The sequence below is a fragment of the Crotalus tigris genome, unplaced genomic scaffold, assembly GCF_016545835.1.
Source record: "Crotalus tigris isolate CLP2741 ecotype Arizona unplaced genomic scaffold, ASM1654583v1 scf7180000018371.15429387391:27106975, whole genome shotgun sequence".
Taxonomy (NCBI): domain Eukaryota; kingdom Metazoa; phylum Chordata; class Lepidosauria; order Squamata; family Viperidae; genus Crotalus; species Crotalus tigris.
The window spans coordinates 5,861,152-5,882,584 of NW_024096970.1; the positions used below are offsets into that span (position 1 = coordinate 5,861,152).

The following is a 21,433-nucleotide window of genomic DNA, read 5'->3' on the forward strand; positions in this document are numbered from 1 at the left end:
CTTGTTTCTTATTGACACTAATGGCAGGAAAGAATGTCTATGGAGTTTCTCAACCATCCAGGTGATGGTTGTCTCAAAGGTGCTTTTTATAAAGGCAACTGGACTTTTCTTGTTTTTTTTCCTTGAAAACTTTTCGCTCCTCATCTAAGATTCTTCAAATGGGATGAGAAGTGAAACGTTTTCAAGGGGAAAAAACCCCAAAAAAGTCCAGTTGCCTTTTGAAAAAAGAACCTTTGGGGCAGGAAATAATGTACTTTTATCTCTGCCAGCTGGGGATCTTTAGTGGGGTGTTGGAAGGGATGAAGGAGTGGGCAAAGGAGAAAATAGGATGAGGTCTCTCTGTGTATCTGAAAAAAGGTGCCTGAGTGGGAAGCTTGATGGTCTTGAGGGGCAAAATGGTTCCTCATTTATTGATTGTCATTGATGACAGATACCCTGATTTATTTAAAAAAAAACAACCTCCATGTGTATACTACTCCAAATACTATTAATGTTTGTACAGTGTCAGTCTTCGATTGGGAGAAGCAATAGTGTGCCTGCCAACATCTCCAATAGTGGACTTTGTGTTTACATCTTCCTTTGATGTATTCAAGATATGGTTGGGAAAGGGATCCCTGTATGGAAAATCTATCCATCTGCATGTAGATTGTTGGAATTGGATTTACATGATTGAAAGTATGACCCCCTAAAAAAAAAAATAGAGGATTGATTTTTTTTTCCTGACCCTTTTGGAATTACCTTCCTTTGACTGCCACACGTATCATAAGTAAACTCAGAAAATATATGAGTTTCTATAGCAATAATTGCATTTTTTTTTTGTTTCAATGTTTGGTTTCAGTCAGCTAACTCCTATTTTCTACCTTCAGTTTTAGAAAAGTTGAACACAGCATACTGTAATGAGAGATGCTCCATTCAGGGTTTTTCAAACCTGGCACTTTAAAGATGTGTGGACTTCAAGTCCTAGAATTCTCTAGCCAGCAAACACATCTCAAATTTGCCAAGTTTGAAAAACACTGCGGTAATTCATGTAAAACAGGTTGGGCAAGCTGTTGTTTAACCCATATCTCATCTAGAAAAGATGCCTGCATGCTGCAGATGGCAAAGCTGAAGCAAAGCAGAATTAGATCAGAACTAATTCTCTCTGAACAGGGGGTATAGTTGAAAGATAGGCTGCAGTATAGAGACAGGATGTGTACAGTAAATTGGTTTATTTCTCCAGCAGGAAGAAAGATTGAAAATAAAATTGTTATAATAATGATAATAGTATTATAATCATAATGGAAAGTAGATTAGAGTAGAGTACTGTTATATATAAAATCTTCCAGTTGCAGTTCTTTATGACTTTAGTGCAGTGGTGGGATTCAGTCAGTTTGCACCACTTCAGCAGAACCAGTAGCTATTTTTTTGTTGCCCGGGCCCAGAATGGATTGCCAGAAGCGGCATCCACACAGAGAACTGGTTGTTCACATATATGAATCCCACCACTGAAATGGATCAGTACTCTGACGTTTTATGAAAGATCTGTTTCTTGTTCTTTAGCACATGTTTTTAAAGTGCAGGTCCATTCTCCCCCCCCCCCGCCCCATCCCCAGCAATACCATCAGTAGTGTTTTTCATTCCCTTCCTATCCTGCCATCTTCTCTTTTGTCTATATGGGAGAGTATATGTAGGAACAGAGAGCCAGTTTGGTGTAATGGTTAGGGCACTAGCCTAGAAACAGAGAGACCATGAATTTTTGTCCATCTTTAAAAACAAAACCAACTGGGTGACCTTGGGCTAGACACTTTCTTTTAGCCCTAGGAAGGAGGCAGTGACAAACCAATTCCAAAATCTTGCCAAGAAAACTGCGGACACTAGTCCATGCAGTCACCAGGAGTCAACAATAACTCAAAGGCACAAAAAACAAACAAACCCATAGGTAGAGAATTTTTTAAAAATTATTTTGCTTTCATTTTTCTAAATTAATTTTAGGGTTAATCAACTGAAAAGTGAGAGATGGGGATTGCTGGAGGTGCATTTGTAAAAACATAAGTTTATTATGACTAATATTGTTAATATTTAATTTACTTAGACCCCTAAACCTCATTTTGTAGTGTAGCCCCTGAGATGTCCTTCAAAGGTCCAATGACCTAGGCCTGTCTTCTAGAGCATATGGCCAAAATACTTTGAGCAAAAGGGAGCCAAGGACGTAGTATTGGATTCCAAGTGATCCAGGCAATGAAGTCACAGTTATCAGTTATCAAAAATGAGAAAATTGTATTTCTTCCACATTTGGAGAGGCACAGATTCTCCAATCTTCATCTAAGGCAGGGGTGTCAAACTGCCGGTCCGCAGGCCGGATGCATCATAGCGAAACTGCGCCCACCCCATTGCTGGCAATGGCAAAAAAAGTCACGACACGTCACGTGACGTTGCAAGTTTGACACCCCTGATCTAGAGAGGTCCCTAACTCAAAGTATCCTGATTTCCAGCATCGAGGAACACCTTTATGGAACAAACTAAATCAAGAGATAGAGCACAAACATTGCGTGCACAGATCAGGTCTATGCTTTTGTGTTCCAGACAGGATGGAAAAAAGCTACTGCAGAGAGTGTAGAGGTACTAACCTAAAAGTACAAGCAGCCAGATTTAAGGTATTTGTTATGTCCAGACTATTACTAATTGCTTCCCAAGGGGTCCCTTTGTTTCTCAGCATATAATTGGAAACACTACTCTAAAATATTAGATTTCCTGTCTCTCTCATATAATTATCCTGACTTTTGTTAGCAAATCTGCTCCCGAAGACACTCCATGCTTCGGTTCTTATACACAGAAAAGAGATGATAAGAATTTTTAGAATGCAGTTTTCAAGGCGGCAAGAGAGACTTTCCCTCCCTACAACATAAATAAATCCATTTGGTCATCATGTTTAATAATTAAAAGCATGGATGCACTTTGATTCTCTCGCCTCCATCCCAATTTTAATGCCTGCACTTTAATTAAAAGAGCAGCCATCCTTCTAAAAGACCCAAGCAAAAACAAAATCTTGCATTTCCCCCTTTCAAAATCAGCATGCATTATTTATTCTTTGCACTTCTCTCTATTGGATTTAATGTACTCTTGATGTACTTGCTATCAACAATAGTGCTCTATTGCATTTCGCTTAATCATCTCAATTTTAATAAGCAAGCGGAGAACAATAGGAAGTGCTGGGGCTTCCTGTTTTCTGTTTCTTAGATTCTGAAATAAGAACATTCTCATGAGATGCAGCGGTGGGAAAGGACTCCAGTCTTCGTTTGTTTATAAAGTTTTTTTATGCTCCCCATTTTCCCTAGAAGGTGGCCCTTAATATAAAAACAAATTAAAAGAATAAACAAAAAGCATATAACAATACCAGTAACAAAATGGCTAACCCAAGCAATGAAACAAACATGTAATAATAATAATGTTGGAAGGGACCTTGGAGGTCATTTAGTCCAACCTCCTGCTCAGGCAGGAAACCCTATACCAGTGATGGCGAACCTTTTAAAGACCGAGTGCCCAAACTGCAACCCAAAACACACGTATCATCGGGTGCTGGATGGGCGTGTCCCATTGGTGGGTGTGGCCCATTGGGTGGCCGTGGCCCATTGGTGGCCGTGGCTTAGGTAGTAACGGCAGATTGGGCGGGACTAAAAAGTTCAATCAATCAATTCCAACTTTGCGAGATCTTTTTTCCCGCAAGAAGTTGAAATTGATTGATCGATTCAACCTTTTTTTTTTGCACACGGCAGCGGAGGCCTAAAGCAAAAAGATTTTATAAAACCCAGCTGAAGGCCTAAGACTGGGGTGACAACGCACATGCCCACAGAGAGGGCTCTGTGTGCCACCTGTGGCACGCGTGCCATAGGTTTGCCACCACAGCCCTATACCATTTCAGACAACTGGCTGTCCAGTCTCTTCTTAAAAACTTCCAGTGTTGGAGCATTCACAGCTTCTGGAGGCTATCATAGAGGGACTCTAACCATCTTCCTGCTGGTGTCATTTTCATCTGAACTGAGAAAAGATCTTATGTACATAAGGATGACCAATACTATAAAAAAGACCTCTAAATAGCACATATATTTAGCCCTCACATAGGTCGCCTTCAAAATGCCATTGAATGCCTAGAAGACAGAACTAAATGGATAAGTTTGAAAAGTAATACAAATTAAAAACCGGACAATCAAATACTTTGGTCTCTGCTATTTTACCCTCATTCTTTAGGGGAAAATGGCAGATTTTGAAAATACCAAGAACATGAAAATCAAATGCAACTCCTTGGAGTAATGACTGTGACAGTAGAGACATCTTCATGAAATCTGCAGGTTTTAATAGCCAGACAGGTTTATAATGGGAGAGGCATACTTAACATCTAACAGACTATGCAAGAAGTTCCTTTTTATTTTTACTTTTGTTCTAAATTGTGGCCACTAGAAGCATCTCAGGACCACATGAAATATGTTAGTATCCAAAATGAACTGTCCTATTAATTTTTTAAGTTACCAGGGGAAATATAACAGTAGTCTCAGTATTGAAGAACAGAAGAAATACAGTTACTGGGGAAAACGAACATTAAGTATATTCTGAGTTTTTATATAACCTAAGGATGCATGAGGGTTCCCCAACAACTGCTCTTCAGCCCAGTTTATTAATGGATTGGAGGTGTCACAATGCAAAATTCTCAGGAAGGGCACTTCTATTATTATTACAGTTTCCAGGCCAAATATCTGTACATTTTTTTTCTCAGTGCTAGGCATATAAATCATCTCAAAACTAACCCAAGAGAAAAAACGGAGACCACTAGCCCTGTCATTGATTTAACTAGTGAATAGTCTGCAGGCATTCCAGGTTATTATGTTCAGATTTCCCCAGCATTTCTCCACCTAGTAAATGCCAACCTTTGCAGTCCTCATCCTGGATAGTATAGTGCTGTTCTAATGAGTTTAATTTTCTTGAGAAATAAGCATGGGTCTGTGTTTTTGCTGCATCTTATAGCTAAAATGTCTTTCTGCAAAATCAGAAGTACTAGTGTCCACTACAAATGGCCAAGTAGGGTCAGGGTGTTGAGGATGAACTGAGTAGAAAAAGACCTCCTTTAACTTTTTGAAAGGTTTCAGGACTAGAATATTTCATCTAAACACTGAATGACCAGTAGGTTAAAATTTGGGGTTAAAGTGCAGTGATAATTTGGGAAGCTCTTCAATTTCAGTATGTCTCTTAATTCTCCTTCAAATCATGGGGAGTACTGGGATTCCTGAGAAGGGAGAGGCTCCACAGGAACAATCCGATCCAATGTCTCAGTCATCCCCTTATTGCAAGTGGCAGTCAAGGTTTCAGATGGTTCACCCTCCCTGTGGTAGGTCATGACAAAGGAGAATCCCAAGAAATCGTAATATGATCCAACTACAAAAAAGGGGGTAGCTCAGGCTCCTGCCATTTCAGATCACATTGCCACTGCTCCAATAGGAACACCAAATCTAGAATGTGACCATTGTCCTGAGTCAGGCTCTGGATCGCCTGGGATAGGCCCAAGTCTATTATGGAAGCCATGAACTTCAAAGCCATTCAGACACCATTCTAAGAGAAGGGAGATTAACCTTAGAGCCATAAGTCTGGGGACCTCCACCGGAAAATGGAGTCAAGGCAGAGAAGTTGCTATGCAGCATGGAGGTTGATACAACAGCAACAATCCCAACTGATCCCTAGAGCCCAACTTAAATGAACTGAATCTTACAACTGGGGACTTATAGGGCACACCCCTGAAGTCAGAAGAGATTCCCTGATAACAATTGTCACAAATCAACCCCTATCCCAGAGTCTTGGTTGATGCCACATCAAAACCCAGCTGGGCAAATTTCAGTACAGGCAACCCATGCTTCAGGACCCAACCAGGTCTTGGTAATACATGTCTGGTTTGCCATCTCATCCATATTTAAATTGTGGATGAGGGAAACCTTATTACAGACTGATCTGGCATTCAGTAGCAGCAACTAAAGGCCAGGTTGAGTATATTGTTATATTAGTATATTAGGTACTATGAGATTCCTCAGTTTTCTAAAGCAGCCAATTAGTTCCAGGCATAGTATCATTAACACTGCAGAAGGCTTAGGTTATTTCTCAGCTTTTCAAGGCAGTCCTTCTAAGGCCACCCTGTTCATTTACCAAACTGCGAATGTGGAACTTTCTTATTGAAGGTGAAACAGACCCTTTTGATTTTAACTGAAAGGATATTTAAATTGGATCAGATTTTGCTGCTTTGTGATAAAGTTCTATTTGTGTTCTCTGGCATTTAAGAAAAAACAGTCTGATTCCTTTGTTGTTTCTTTTCATTTTTAGAGTAATGCTGGTCCAGCAGTTTTTTGGCTTCTCCTGTTTCTTTTGAAACATCCTCCAGCCATGGCAGCAGTTGAAGCTGAAATAGAAAAACTATTTAGAAACAGACGATTAACAACCAGGCCAATTTGTGAGATAATCAGTCAAGACGTTTTGGATAGCACACCCATTTTCGGTTAGTAACGTGTCATTCATCTAGCCCTGAGCAATTTAATTCCATAAGTGTCAGTTAAATATTTACCACTGTCATCACTGGATCTGGGAAAGATTCTTACACTATCCTGTCTGTCTCTTTGATTTTTTTTTACTTAAAGCACAGCGAATATCAGATTTTCCCTTTAGCTGTCTCCATGTTATATCCAGTCTTTTTATCTTGGTAAACATGTGGCTATAATCACCCTAGACTGAGGAAGACAGGAATATGTGTCTGGATTCAGTGTCTTTCAAATTCAGGATTGGCAAAGTTTGAGAGAAAATCCCCCCCCAAATCGAGTAAAATCTCCCTTCCAAGATGACCTTGAAATGAGAACTGTCTTGGGCAGGGAAAGCACCTCTGCATAGGATATAACGGAGTTATTTATGGATCCCATTATTGTAGACGTACTTTACATTATAGTTGGGGACTAACTTTCCATTTGGTTCACAGACAGTCAAGTTAACCAGTCCAATAGCTGCCTTTGTTTCCCTTGCTGTATAAACCAGGCACCCCAACAATTTTTTCAGTAGCCAATATTTAACCGTTGTTAAACAAAACCCTTGTTTTGTTTTGTTTTTTAAAGAATATTCTCTTATCCTGTTTATGGCTGTTCCTGCACCCTTAATAGTGGCTGTTAACCATAAATTAGCTATTAGTACAGGTGTAGAGAACCCATTCGAGGGTTAAATTGAGTTAATTTACAATAAGCCAAAATTGCAGATGTTCATTAAAGAGAACTATCTTAATTATAATCTGGTCTATTGAGGATTGGGCTGCATGGTCAATTGGGGCTTATGCATGTGATTGTATGGTGTCATACAATCACATCTTGCTTGTACCATCATGCTTGAAAGCAGCTACTATAGTCCCAGTTCCAAAGAAAACAGCAATCGGTTGCCTAAATGACTACAGACCTATTGCACTAACGTCTGTAGTGATGAAATGCTTTGAGAGATTGGTTCTCCAACATCTTAGGATATGCCTCCCACCGGATTTTGATAAACACCAGTTTGCCTACAGGGGAAATAGGTCGACAGATGATGCCATAGCTACCGCTTTACATTCGGTAGCAAGTCATCTGGAGAAACCTGGAAGTTATGTCAGGATGCTTTTCACTGATTATAGTTCGGTTTTTAATTCTATTCTGCTGGCTATTCTTATTGAAAAGCTGACTGACTTGAAATTCCATCCCTCTATTTGTGATCGGCTACAAACAGTGAGGGTTGGGTCTGTCTTATCCACCCCCCTGAAGCTTGGCACTGGCTCGCCACAGGGCTGCGTGCTTAGCCCCTACTGTACTCATTGTACACATATGATTGTGTATCATCCGACCCATCCACTGCAATCATCAAGTTCGCAGATGATACCACCGTGGTGGGTCTCATTACAGGTGGAAATGAGACAGCTTACAGGAGGGAGGTACAAAAACTATCCTCATGGTGCCTAGAGAACAACCTGCACCTGAACATTGGCAAGACGGAGATGGTGCTAGACTTCCGGAGGAAAAGAGAGGAACGTGCCCCACTTTACATCGGAGGGGACTGTGTGGAGAGAGTTTCCTCCTTCTAATTCCTGGGAGTCTACCTCTGTGAAGATCTCACCTGGAAAACTAATACAGCCCAGGTGGCCAGAAAGGCCCAACAGAGACTCCACTTCCTCAGGGTTTTGCAGAAGAACAGGGTAGAACGACAACTCATGACCTTCTTCTACCGGTCTATTATTGAAAGTGTTCTCACATATTGTATTGTGGTTTGGTATGCTGGCCTGACAGCTGCGAACAGGAAGGTATTGCAGAGGGTGGTGAGCATGGCACAAGACATCGTGGGCTGTTCTCTGACTCCACTGGATGACATTGCCAGGGCCCGTTGCCTTGGCAGAGTGAGGAAAATTCTCAGGGATGACTCACACCCTGGTTGGTACCTTTTTACTCTCCTACCATCGGGTAGGAGATACAGAAACATAGCCAGCCGTACCAACAGGCTGAAGAACAGCTTATATCCATGGGCTGTCAGGCTTCTGAATGGGACATAACTTTATAACTTTATGCATAACAGACTTGTGAGGCCGGCGTGATGTGCAATTAGTTCACAGGGTGAAATAAGTGGGGGGGGGGTTGTAGTCACCGTGAGTTTGTGGTGAGGGGCGGCACAGAGGGAGGCTCAGCCAATTTCAATGTATACATGTTATACTTTGATAATAAAGGGTTTTTTATTATTATTATTATTATTATTATTATTATTATTATTATTATTATTATAAACTTAATCAGCTACCAAGGTATTGCAGTGTCAAAACCCAATCAGAGTAAAAGCTGTATCTCCTGCTTTCAGGTTAAATTTAAAATGTTCAGTATGTTTCATCTAACTTTCAAGGTCTTCTGCTACCACTGTGCCTCTTTCTCACATTTCTCACATCCCTAGTCTGAGATTTGCAAAAAGCACTTTCAAAATGTAGTAAGTGAACTTCTGAAAGGACATGGTGACCTTTCAGTAGACGACTTTTTAGACATAATTGTAATTTCAAATCATGACATTTAACTTTCAGCTTCCTATAATTTCTTTGCCCCAGTCTCTTCTCCTTTAAGAAAATGCTGATGATCTGTATTCAGAACTGCTACTAAAACCAGCAGTAAAGCATTTTGATTGTAACCTTCCTGCTAAAGATCAGCATATGCCTCACAAAATCCCTTTATAAATACAAAAAGAAATCACCAGTAATCCTGTTAAAATCAAAGGCTAAAATAAGTTCCATGTTATTAGCATCTTAATATTAAGTCTCAACCATAGGTATATAGAAAAAAGTGTTACCTCTCATACAAACACATATCATCACATCACATGGTGAAGGTGTGATTGAACTGTATGGTTGGAAACTGCCCGTTCTCCATGGAAAAATTCCCAACATAAAAAATAGCTGATCGGGTAAAAAAAATTGCAGCATTTTCTTTGCCCTCTGCTGGTTCGCTTTGTATAGAAAGTTTTTTTTTTCTTATGTTCATTCCGCCCTGCTGCAGTATCAGAAATATTGCACTGCTTCCAGACGTATCATCCGATTACACTCTTGGTATACATATAAGAAATGCATAAAACAAATCACAACAACCCTGTGAGGTAAGTTGTCTGAGAGAGAGTGAGCTCTCCAAAGTCACCCAGCCAGTTTTCGTGCCTAAGGCAGGACTAGTTGGCAGTAAGAAGCAGCAATCGCAGAATTATATTCTGGCTTGTTTCCTTAGAGCAGTGTTTCCCAATCTTGACAATTTTAAGGCATGTGGACTTCAACTCCCAGAATTCCACAGCCAGCAATGCTGGCTGTGGAATTCTGGGAGTTGAAGTCCACATGCCTTAAAATTGTCAAGATTGGGAAACACTGCCTTAGAGCCCCGAAGTTAGGATAAGAGTTCTTATTATACTTCCTTCATTGCCGGTCCTGTTTCTGAAGGATTTGGCAAATGAGAGCTCGAGTGGCAATTGCAATTGTAAATTGAGCTATCATCTTCCCTGCACATTGATGTCATGACAGCCCACCCACACCTTTGCTCTAGTGCTATTTTGGGTGCCATACTTTTCCCTGTGGGTTTTCTGTTTGTACAGACAGTGCTTTGAATGAAACCCTGCGTTTGACAGCAGCTCCTTTTATCAGCCGAGAGGTCCTTCAAGACATGGCCCTGAGAATGGCAGCTGGCAGAGAGTATCACCTGAGGAAAGGAGATAGGCTTTGCCTCTTTCCATTCATAAGCCCTCAGATGGACCCTGAAATCTACCAGGAGCCAGAGGTAAAACAGTGCTATTCTGAATCCAGCTTTCCATGACAACTTCGTTTACGCTATGTATCTTAGCTAACTGTACTGAGTGAAGAATTGTGATTATTTAGTGCACAGCGTTCTTAGACATATCAAAACTACAGGCAATGACATAATGGCAAACCACCTGAGGGGACAGCTATATGTAGACATTGTAGACAGGTAATGAAGCTAGAAAGCTGAGATCCCAGGAAGAGATCTGGAAGGCCTATTTTATACCTATCAGTGGGCAGATTTTCTCCCTTCATTTGCGGTGGAGCCTTAAAGATCCCGAATGGGATGACTCACAGTGGCCAGGTAGACATGGATGGATGGGTGCAGCTGGGGGTGTGTGGCTTGGTCAGCGTGGCTAAGTGGGCATGGATGGATGCACCCACCCAGTCAGGTCCACCTATCCACACCGACTCAGCCGTGCCATCTTGGCTGCTGTGAGTCATCCTAGACCAGGGGTAGGCAATCTTGGCTCTTTTATGACTCATGGACTTCAACTCCCAGAATTCCTTAGCCAGCATAGCTGGTTCAGGAATTCTGGGAGTTGAAGTCCACGAGTCATAAAAGAGCCAAGGTTGCCTACCCCTGTCCTAGACCCTTAAAGATCTATTCTTGGAAGAATTTCTGGAAATGCCACTGCTAAAGACTTCTAACACTACAGCTGTATTTAAACACAGCGAATTCAGTGCAAATGTAGTCTTCAGCTTATGACCACAATTGGGACAGGAATTTCAGTTGCTGAGCAATGTGGTTGTTAAGTGAGTCATCACATGACTCAATCCAATTTTATAACCATTTTTACCATGGTCTTTAAACAAATCATTACGATTGTCTCAGTGCATCACATGGCAGTTAAGTACATGATGCAGTTGTTCAGCACACCCAGCTTCCCCGATTGACTTTGCTTGCGGCTGCAGGATGTGACCACCACAAGATGCAACTGACATAAATGTAAGACAATTATTGTGAGTCCGTGCCAGTCACTGGACCTGGCAGCTGAGTCCAGGGAAGCAGAGGAGGAGGGAGGAGGAGGAGGAGGAGGGGCCTGGAGAGCTATCAGAGTCGGAAGAAGGCTCTGATGAGCTCCAGGACTTACAATCTGATGAAGAGCCTAGCCTCTCCAATCATGCTCAGGCTGAGACTCAGCTGTGTGGGGAAGCTGAGTCAGACTCTGAGGATTCACAGCTTGAAGACATCATAGACGCTCGCAAACACAGACAGGCAACAAGAGCAGGACAGAGGGAGGCAATGGGGCAGCTCCAAAGGAGGAGGAGAAGGCATTGAGAAGCCACACCTCGGGGCTGCATAATAAAAAGGGAAGGTATGGGCGGTGCTGGTTGCTGAAGGCTCAAGTTTCATGGAATCCTGTTTTGTTTGCCTTGCTTGTGAACAATTCTCCATTTGCATCGTGTTTTGTTTGCCTTTGCTTTTGGGACATTTTGCTGGGACAGAACGCCAATTGCCAAGTGGCTAAATTGCGACCATGTGATCAGAGGGGATGATGCAATGGTTGTAACTCCAGGGGAAGGGTTATAAGTCACTTTTTCCAAGGACATCTTCATGGTCATATGCCAAGGACTAACTGTAAAATTGTCAAAAAAAATTAGTTCCATATTTGGAGCAGGGGAGGGGGGAAATCAGCCCAGCAATGCCTCAATCTTGGGTTCTCTCTCTGCACTGAACGTGTGAACTGATTGCATCAAGAAAGAAATGTAGACCTTCTGTGGGTAACATGAGACTCATGATGGTTCTTTCATATTAGCTCAAAAATATATATTTTTTCTCATAAGACCGACTCTCAAAAGAGTTTTCCCAGGAACAAAAATAGTTTGGATCCATATTTATGATACAAAAATATAATGATATAATAATAGTAAGAATGTCAAAACCTATCCTGGAATTCCTGTTTGGCTGTTGCTATGGCAACCTATTGCACGTCTTTAAAAATATATGAGGACCTTCCTTTTTATTTATTCCCTTTTATTTCACCTTGCTATTTATTTCTTTGTTAACAGACAGTCACACTGGAACTGCTTCTTTTTATGAACAGTTTCCCAGGAACAATTCTGAGAAAACCATAATAATATTATAACCCAAGTCTCAATAAACAGGAAATTCTGTGCTTTTTCACCCTGAGACTGGGAAAAAAAAGAATATAAATGTAAAATCTCTGATTACTACCGTACTTGAAGTAAGGTTAAGATCTCAATACAAGAATTCCCACAAATATTCTACTCGACATCTACACAAAGGTGATCTGTGAGAGGAAAACTCTTTTATCTATTTTCCTTTCCTCTTCAGCATAGAGGAGAAAGGTTTGCCTTTTTGTTGAGGAAAAAGTAATATGTAGCTATTCATTTAGGGAATTGCTATTCCTTTTACCAGTATAACAAATTATTTTCATAACGTTCAGCAAGGCTTTATGATTAAATTTACTTTGGAGTGGAGAAGTATCCAGAGTGAAAATTATCTTTAAGTAATTGCAATCTTCTTTTTTTGTTAGAATAAAAGTATAAGAATCCAGTATATTGAAGATTCATTTCCTTCCCTATGTGAATGCAGCTCTCATTCTTTTTATTGGAGTTGTGGAGGATGAAAATAATAAAGGCAGTATTTAAAAAAACCAACTAAAATAAAATTTAAAAGTCTAAAATAATACCGTATGGACTTTATCTTATGTAACTGCTTTCATTTCTTTTGCCATGTTTTGCAACAGTAAATATTTTTGATTGTTTCAAGACCTCATTATAGTTAACACATAGTCTTTCAGGGGATTGAAGTTAATTAGGGTTAATTTGTACCAATTTCAATGGGTTTGCTTTAACATTAAATTCGGATCCAGCTCCATCATGTGTCACATAGCTATTTCCTCTCCCATGTATTCTAGTTTAAACTTCTGGATGGAATTTTATATAGCTAAATATCCTAAGTAGGATGTTTCTTTTTTAAATATTGGTTAGTTCAAATGAAAAGGAATATTTATCTGAACTTGTTTTTCAGAAGTTCGTATATGATCGATTTCTCAATTCAGACGGCACAGAAAAAAAAGACTTCTATAAAGGAGGAAAAAGGCTCAAGTATTACAATATGCCATGGGGAGCAGGAGTAAATGCCTGCATTGGGAAGTTCTTTGCAGTTAATAGCATCAAACTGTAAGTGAATGCATAACACTGATAAAATACCCATCTCTAAGCATAGTGTCGATGAAAGGAAGTGAGGTAACGCTTGTAGCAGAAGCTAAAGCTCTCCAAGGCAAAACAAAGTGAACAGAAACACTCATCTGATTTGGTTTCACTGTCTGAATAGGGGTTGAATCCATTTTTACAACTGTTGATGAAGTCTTCATCTGTACTCAGATAATACTCCATCTGAGATTACGTTATCTATTAGTTCCAGAATCGCTGTTCATATTCACCCACTAACTTCTCATAAAATGGGTACATAAATAAAATTTACATCTTGTGATCCATCGAGACTGAAAGGGCACAAGATGAATATCAACCGCAAGTTCTGTCTGATAATACATATCGGCTGTTATTTCCAATACAAAGCAGGCAGCAAACATAAGTTTGCTTATATACCCAAGAATATATTACTGTTCATTGTTAATTTGTAATAGTCTGCATTCAGTTTGGTAGTTGGTCTGTTCTTAAATTTTGCCTTAGCAAAATTTCAAGGATTCATTTACTCATCCATTTAGAGTTTACACTGATTGCCTAGAAATATCTCAGCCCTTGTGCCTGCTTTTCTGGGTCTGAAGCATCTGTAAGCCTTAGTTTGTAAAAATAAGTTCCCCTGGGCCTTACTGCCTGGTAAATTTGTTAAGAATTACATCTGTGAGCTCCATTGTCTCTTAGAAATAAAGCCACACATTATTCTGAGTAAAACTACATAAGATCACAGTTATTTTTAATAGGATAAAGATTCACTGTGCAAATTTGCATGCTGTACAGCCTACTTTTACAATTATAATTTTTAAATATCCCCTCTGTTTTGTTCAGACTAGATATTTCTACTTCTTTGATATTAAAGCACAAAAAATGCACAGTCAACATCATTGGCTAAACTGATTTTGTTTTTGCTTTCTCCTATTTACAGATGTGTTTTCCACCTCTTAAACTGTTTTGATTTGGAACTGATAGATTCTGCTAAGAAGATCCCAGGCTTTGACAAGGAGAGACATGGTTTTGGAATGCTGCAGCCAGAAATGGATGTCAGAATTCGATATAAATTGAAAGCCCAGTAAAGCGATGGCCCATTTCTTCAATCATTCTGTCTAGTGCATAATGCACAAACAAACAATGATTGTTAGTTTCTATTGGAATTGATTTTGGGACCCATTACTAAAAGGATGGCAAATGTCTAATCCTAGACCATATTCTGCCTTCCAATTTCCTTAAACTGTTCTCCCCTTGTGAAGGTGACTTCAGTTTTTCTACCTCATTCTCAGAACATTTCAAGAAGAAATTCATTGTAATATAAGCTATTGAGAGTAAGGCTGTTACTTTTTCAGTTTGACCTCTCTCCATCACTCTGTAGCCTCTCAGGCTTACAATGACTTTTCATCTGAAAGAAGCCCCCTTGTGAAAAGCAAGGGGGGTGGGTGGGTAGACTGTAGGAGGAATACTTCACAATGTACTACAAGATCCAGATATAATATTTCCATTCTCGTTGAGTACAATTATAACAGAATTAATGCAAAAACACCACACTCCTTTTATGTGGATTTTAATTGAGATTCCTTTGTGTAGTTAAAAAAAAAAAAAGCAAAAGCACTTTATTTTTTTATCAGTTTGAATTCAGAAAAATATTTTGGCCCAGTGCTTCTTTTGTCTTTCTCAACTATGATCCTCCAGATATTCTGGCTGGGAATTCTGAGAGTTGTAATTTAATGCACCTTTAAAGCATCAATTTAGAGAAGCCTGATTTATGTTTAGCTATGAAAATGCATTTTACGCTGTTCTGCAAGTTGCTAATATTCAAAAGTTTTTGCAAACCAGTATTTCTGTATATATATGTTGATGCAAGTAGGCAATTTCAAATAGTACATATGTGCATAAAGCATTTAAATTGGCCTTTTGTGACACGTTAGAAAGCCAGCTAAGTTCTGAGTTCATGAACAGTGAATAATAAATATGAATAAAAATAATTTGTTCAATTGAAAACTGTAAACTATTAACTTACTGTTCCATCCTTAGATTCTTCAAGAATTTTTTTTTAAAAAAAACACCCCAAACCCTCTCATAATATAGAGCAGATAGTAACTGACTACATCAAGAGCAGTGTATGTGTGTGTTTTATTCATGTGTGTGTGTATATGAGAAACACACATACATTGTCTGGCTGCAGGGGAATCGATGTCATAATGGCAGCCATATGCACTCCAGACAAATAAAGAGGGCAGGGGTTCTATCGCTTGGTTGCACCTCCCAGTTTGATAAAGTTTATCTCCACAGCAAACACAGCTATATTACCCTAGTATTGTTAATTTGTGGCTATCCAGGATTTCTCACTGTTCACCATGCTAGCTTGCTACTTAAGAACTGTATTCCAAAAAGGGCTACCCTTCCCTACCCCAAAGCAATATTGCCAATCCAACTACATCATCACAAAGTCACCTACTGAAATCAGTGTATTTTTGAGTTAATATAAATAGTAGACAGAAAGTTCCATTCAAGAGCAAGATGACAGGCTGTTCTGGACAGCAGCATTAAAATGCAGTTATTCAGCACAGGAGCTAGCTTAAGCTTATGTCATCTTAAAGAAGTGTTGACCACACTTCACCAACATTTATTCTGCTTTGACAAAGGAGAACTGGGATGTCTGTCCACACAAGAAGCTGTGGGGGGAATTGGCATTGAGAATGCCTCCTTTGATGCCCGTTAATGACAGCAGAAGATCTTTAAGACTTCTACTGTCAGTTGTCCAGCCCATGGTATGATTTCTCTGTGGGACTAGAGACATCCATTTTCTTTCCACCTTGTTCCCTCTTCTTCTGCCACTTCAGAAGTTTTGTTTCCTTCTCATCCAGTGTCAACTGCTATCAGAATAAACCACCACCAATCGCTTTTTTTAAAGAGTGGCAGAGCAGGCTGGGAGAATAAGTGTCAGTGGCTCAGATAGTGTCAAAATGAAATTGTGGAGATGCTCCACGCCAGTAATCTGTTACATGGGGTATTTCAGAACACAATGGTCCAGCTGAATATTGGTGGGGTTAAAGTAGGGTATGGAGTGTAGAGTGAGCTATCTTCAAGCTCTTAACCTATTGGCTGGACTAGTTTTGGATAGGTTTACAAGCCATAGAGAAGACTTTTAGCCTAGTTTACCATATTTCCTATCACTTGCCTTAGAGTTGGAAAATGGCAGAACTCTTGTTGATTTCATCCCAGCTCCCAAATATTCCAGACAAATAAATGTAGAAAAGGAATGCTGGAAGCAAGTAACCACAGCAACCCGAAATATCATGAAGACTGCAAAATGGTATTAGAATAGTCCAAATGGCACTATTTCATTGCAACAACATATGTTGACTATGATTGATATACCTAGCTACCAGCCTTCAAAGTAGACCAGATCAGGAAAATAAAGTTGTATAGGCCCATATTATTTTTATTGTAAAATATAGTAACAATATATTCTTTCAGTCCCTCAAGCCCATTCTTTATGCCCTCTACAATAGCAAAAAAATTAACGAAGCCTAGCCTTGGTGAGGTCCAAAGCCGGGGGCAACATTCAATGATCTTGGCTGATATTGAAAAGATAGGCAGTAAACTTAACAGTACTTAGAAGTAAGATTACCAGAAAATCACAGGATTATAGTTAAAAGATGAAAGGAAGGTGAAAAAATATCCTGGAAAAAAGACGAAAGGAAACTATTCTCATTTTGCTGCCAGGAAAACTACATGGGCATGTAGACAGCAGTGTCTTTCCATTTCCAGCCTTGATGAGGCAACCCTTTCCATTTCCAGCCTTGATGAGGCAACCCAATATTAGGTTCCTCAATAATTTATTTGTAAATATTTATTCAAGTTGTATGTCTATATGTGTATGTGTGTGTTTGTGTTTTAATCTTCAGCTTTAACTTTAGGATTACAATTTATCCCTACTTATTTGCAAACACACTTCACTGTGCATCAGTACAATTATGCAACACTTATGTTTAAGTGACTTTCTAACTATAAGACTATAAGAGTAACTGGACTATATTTTATGCTATACTAAGGTTAGAATATGGCTTACTGAACAATAGAGCAACCTAGTTCACACATGACAGCCACTTTGCTATCTGTTTGATTAAAGACATGGGCTAGAAACTCAGTTTGTAGCCCTGCCTTAGGCACCAAGCCAACTGACCTTGGGCCAGTCCCTTTTCTTTAGACCTAGAAAGAAGGCAATGGCGTTTCCAAAAAAATGTTACCAAGAAAACAGCATGAATTTGTCAATGGAGTTGCTAGGTATACACACACACAAAAATTCACACCTAACTCCAAATCCCAGACCATGGTTTACAAATTATGATAGCTAAGTTCATCTACCTTGAAGATAACTAAGTTCATCTACCTTGAAACTGTTATAACTTCATGAAAAGTAAAACTCTAGCCCTTGTGTCTAATTAAACTTATTTCCCACTTAGTATACATAATAATTTGTATGTAGCCCACACAACCATCAGGTTGAATTCATCCACTCCACTACAGCGGTGTTTTTCAAACTTGGCAATTTTATGACACGTTGGCTTCAATTCTAATGTTGGCTGGGGAATTCTGAGAGCTGAAATCCATATCTTAAAGCTGCCAAGTTTGAAAAACACTGGTTCATAGGATCTTCAACAGATTATATAGAGCAGTGGTCCCCAATTTTTCTGGCACCTTGGTTTCATGGAATAAAACTTTTCATGGACCGGAGGGGGATGGTTTCGTGCACAATCTAGATCCTGCGCCTGGACAGAAGCTTCACTCGCTCACCTGCCACTTTTGTGGCCCATTTCCCAACAGGCCACGGACCAGAATCAGTCTGCGCTCCAGGGATTGGGAACCCCTGATATAGAGTACAGCAGCTTTTTTTTTCAGACACGGTGCTACACTTATAATGACGTTTAATAACTACCAAGTATATTTATATTTGATTCCAGGCAAAAGCTACAAAAATGACTTCTATGGGGAAACCAAACCAAACTGCAAAAAAAAAAAAAAAAACCCACTTTCCAAGTGTTATTATTACATTTTCCCTTAAAGCTAGACTTTCATTTTCCAGCATCAAACAGAAGCAAGCAGTCTTTGGAGACTACAGTTCACAAAAAAAGTGCTATAATAAATGTATTAGTTTTTTAAAATTGTAAGATTCTGCATAGTTTTGCTGTTTAATTTCCCTCTGGAAATATTTGTAGATGCTGTTATAAAACAAAAATAAGCAAAATACTATTGTAAAAATATTTCTTTTAAATAAGAATTTAACACATATCTTTAACAGAGCAAATAATCTCAGTATTAGAATTAAATAAAAGCTTTAGGGGGAAAACAACAACAGAACACCAATTGAGGTTTCCTGGTCAAAGTTGAGCTAGATCAGTGTTTTTCAAACTTGACAACTTCTAAGATGTGTAGACTTTAAGATGCTATCCATTCATCTTAAAGTTATGAAATTTGAAAAATGCTGATCTAAAACAACCTGTTAAAGGAAGCCGTTCCCATGAAATCTCATAGGATATTCTTATAAAATTGTTCATTATGCTACTATTGCTCTTTAGTTTTGTTTAAATTGTTTCTTTTATTGAATAGAGTCTAATTCTATTGGCTTTCAAAAGCCAATAGGAATTGTCCAGGCTGTCTCTGCCTTGCTGAGCCCGCCAAAAGTCCCATTCTGCAAACGGTGCACCAGTTGAGTAGTCCTCAACTTACGACTGGTTGAGTAGTCCTTGACTTACGACCGGTTGGGGGTCGCGGCATTAAAAAGGTTGAGAACCACTGATTTAGTCCCTGAATTGTACATCCCCGTTGAAAGCCATGCATTCATGTAGATGGGTTGACTATAGTCTGATGATAAAGCTATTTGCATAGACCAGGGGTGTCCAACCTTGGCAACTTTAAGACTTGTGGATTTCAGTTCCCAGAATTCCCACGATTGGCTGGGGAATTCTAGAAGTTGAAACCCACAAAAAGTTGCCAAGGTTGGACACCCATAGTACAAACCTTAATGTTTAGGTCCTAGAAGATGACTATTACTAGGATAAAGTAGCTTTTGAACACATTGCAGACATTACTCTGAGAAATCTTTTTTAAACAATGCTATCATATTTATTCCCTGAAATCGTTTAATACTTTACAATAACTGTCTCTGCAGGGGAGGAAAATGTTATACTTCAAATAAAAGCACAAGCATAAATAAATGGTGTCAATTTTACGAAGTTTGGCCTTGTCTTTTATTGCAAAGTTTCTTTTGGATAGATTTACATTTGTTCATCTTAAGAATACCTAAATATATTTTTTAACAAATTACAGGGTGTGTGGGGGGGGGTTCTTTGTATAAGATTACACATGAGCTCTAAAGTACAAGATGTGCTCTAAGCAATGGATGGAAACTAATCCAGGAGAGAGGCAACCCAGTACTAAGAAGACATTTACTGACAGTTAGAACAGTTAATCAGTGGAACAACCTGTCTCCAGAAGTTGTGGATGCTCCAACACTGGAAGTTTTTAAGAAGAGACTGGACAGCCATTTGTCTGAAATGGTATAGGGCAGTGATGGCGAACCTATGGCACGAGTGCCAGAGGTGGCACTCGGAGCCCTCTCTGTGGGCACACATGATGTCACCCCAACCCCACTTTCCCCTGCAGCCCCCTCCTCATCAGCAGCCCCCCCCCGGAGGAGAGTCACCTCCGGGTGCAGCTCGGGCAGAGCAGCGCAGCCAAACACATGGCAGCTGGGCTGCAGATGATGCTGCGGGGTGCGGGCGGAGTGTGTGGCCACCATGGCGCTGCAGGACCACCTGGGCGATCTGCAACAGGCCATGGATGGCCCTGAGTGGGCAGGGTGAGGGTGGAGCAGGACGGGGGTGGGCGGGCAGAGCAAGGGCAGGCTGAAGGTGGGGCGGTTTTGGGCACTCGGTCTCTAAAAGGTTCACCATCACTGGTATAGGGTTTCCTGCCTGGCTAGAAGACTAGAAGACCTCCAAGGTCCTTTCCAACTCTGTTCTGTTCTGTTCTGTTCTATTCTATTCATGAATAAATGAGTTCAGTCAGTTAATTCAAATTTTCCAACCTGGTGATCTTCAAGTGCTGTATCGAGAGCAACCAGATCCCATATCTTATCTTCCATATCTCATCTTACTTACAGTTTGTTCAATATGAAAACCTCAAGTTACAAGCCCTGGAAGTGCACTTTGTTATGTATATATTCTCAAGCAAACACTCTCATCACAAAATGTTCAATTTTCCTTAGATTAATCATTATTTAAAAACATTAGATTCAGGAGAAGATTGCCTAATGTGAAGTCCAACTTTCCTGATAAGCCAGTGGTTCTTAATGAAAGCTAAGGTTGGCGGTTTGACATGGAGCAGCATCTATCAGAGATCTTTCAGCATGAATGAGCCAGCAGTGCAACAAATGCTTATAGCTGTTCAGGGACTTGTGGTCTGAAGGCTTAATGTATCCAATTACCCCAAACCCCTTTGCAGCACAGCTCTTCCCACTGTGCACGTTTCCAGGTTATTCTGGCTGACTTGTCCATAACATAGCATTAGAATCATTAAATATTTATTCAGAATTAGAATTATAGCTTACATTTATTACCTTTTGCTACTTTGCATCAGTCTTTGAAAACTACATGGACTTTATTAGCACAGCAAAAAGAAAATGAGGCAGCAAAGGTTATGAAAACTGGAGGGTAAAAATCTAGCTCTACTCAGAGACATGCGTGCATACCCTCTATGCTCAGCATCTCATAACAGTGTGCATCTACATTCAGAAGATCCATTAAATTTGCTCTTGAAGTATAACTTATAGTACAGTGCCCATTAAGACGTTTTTGCATTCTCCAACATAGCATCTTCACTTTCTTGATCCTTTTGTGCAAAATATCAATAGTGATTTAAAAAAAAAGTTATTAAGGCCTTGTC

General features: G+C 39.7%; 1 protein-coding gene across 3 annotated transcripts in view; it reads left to right on the forward strand.

Annotated features, from left to right (window-relative positions):
• Nucleotides 1-15,491, forward strand: part of PTGIS (prostaglandin I2 synthase) — a 54,318-nt gene extending 38,827 nt beyond the window's left edge. For 2 of the 3 annotated variants that reach the window (XM_039351231.1, XM_039351230.1), the window contains exons 7-10: nucleotides 6,337-6,508; nucleotides 10,120-10,301; nucleotides 13,320-13,471; nucleotides 14,418-15,491. In XM_039351231.1, the coding sequence (XP_039207165.1) occupies nucleotides 6,337-6,508; nucleotides 10,120-10,301; nucleotides 13,320-13,471; nucleotides 14,418-14,565 (654 nt within the window). In that variant the 3' untranslated portion in view covers nucleotides 14,566-15,491. Of the gene's footprint in view, nucleotides 1-6,336; nucleotides 6,509-7,919; nucleotides 8,639-10,119; nucleotides 10,302-13,319; nucleotides 13,472-14,417 lie in introns of those variants that run through there. The other variant, XM_039351232.1, reaches the window with a different exon arrangement.
• The last annotated feature ends 5,942 nt before the right edge of the window (nucleotides 15,492-21,433 follow it).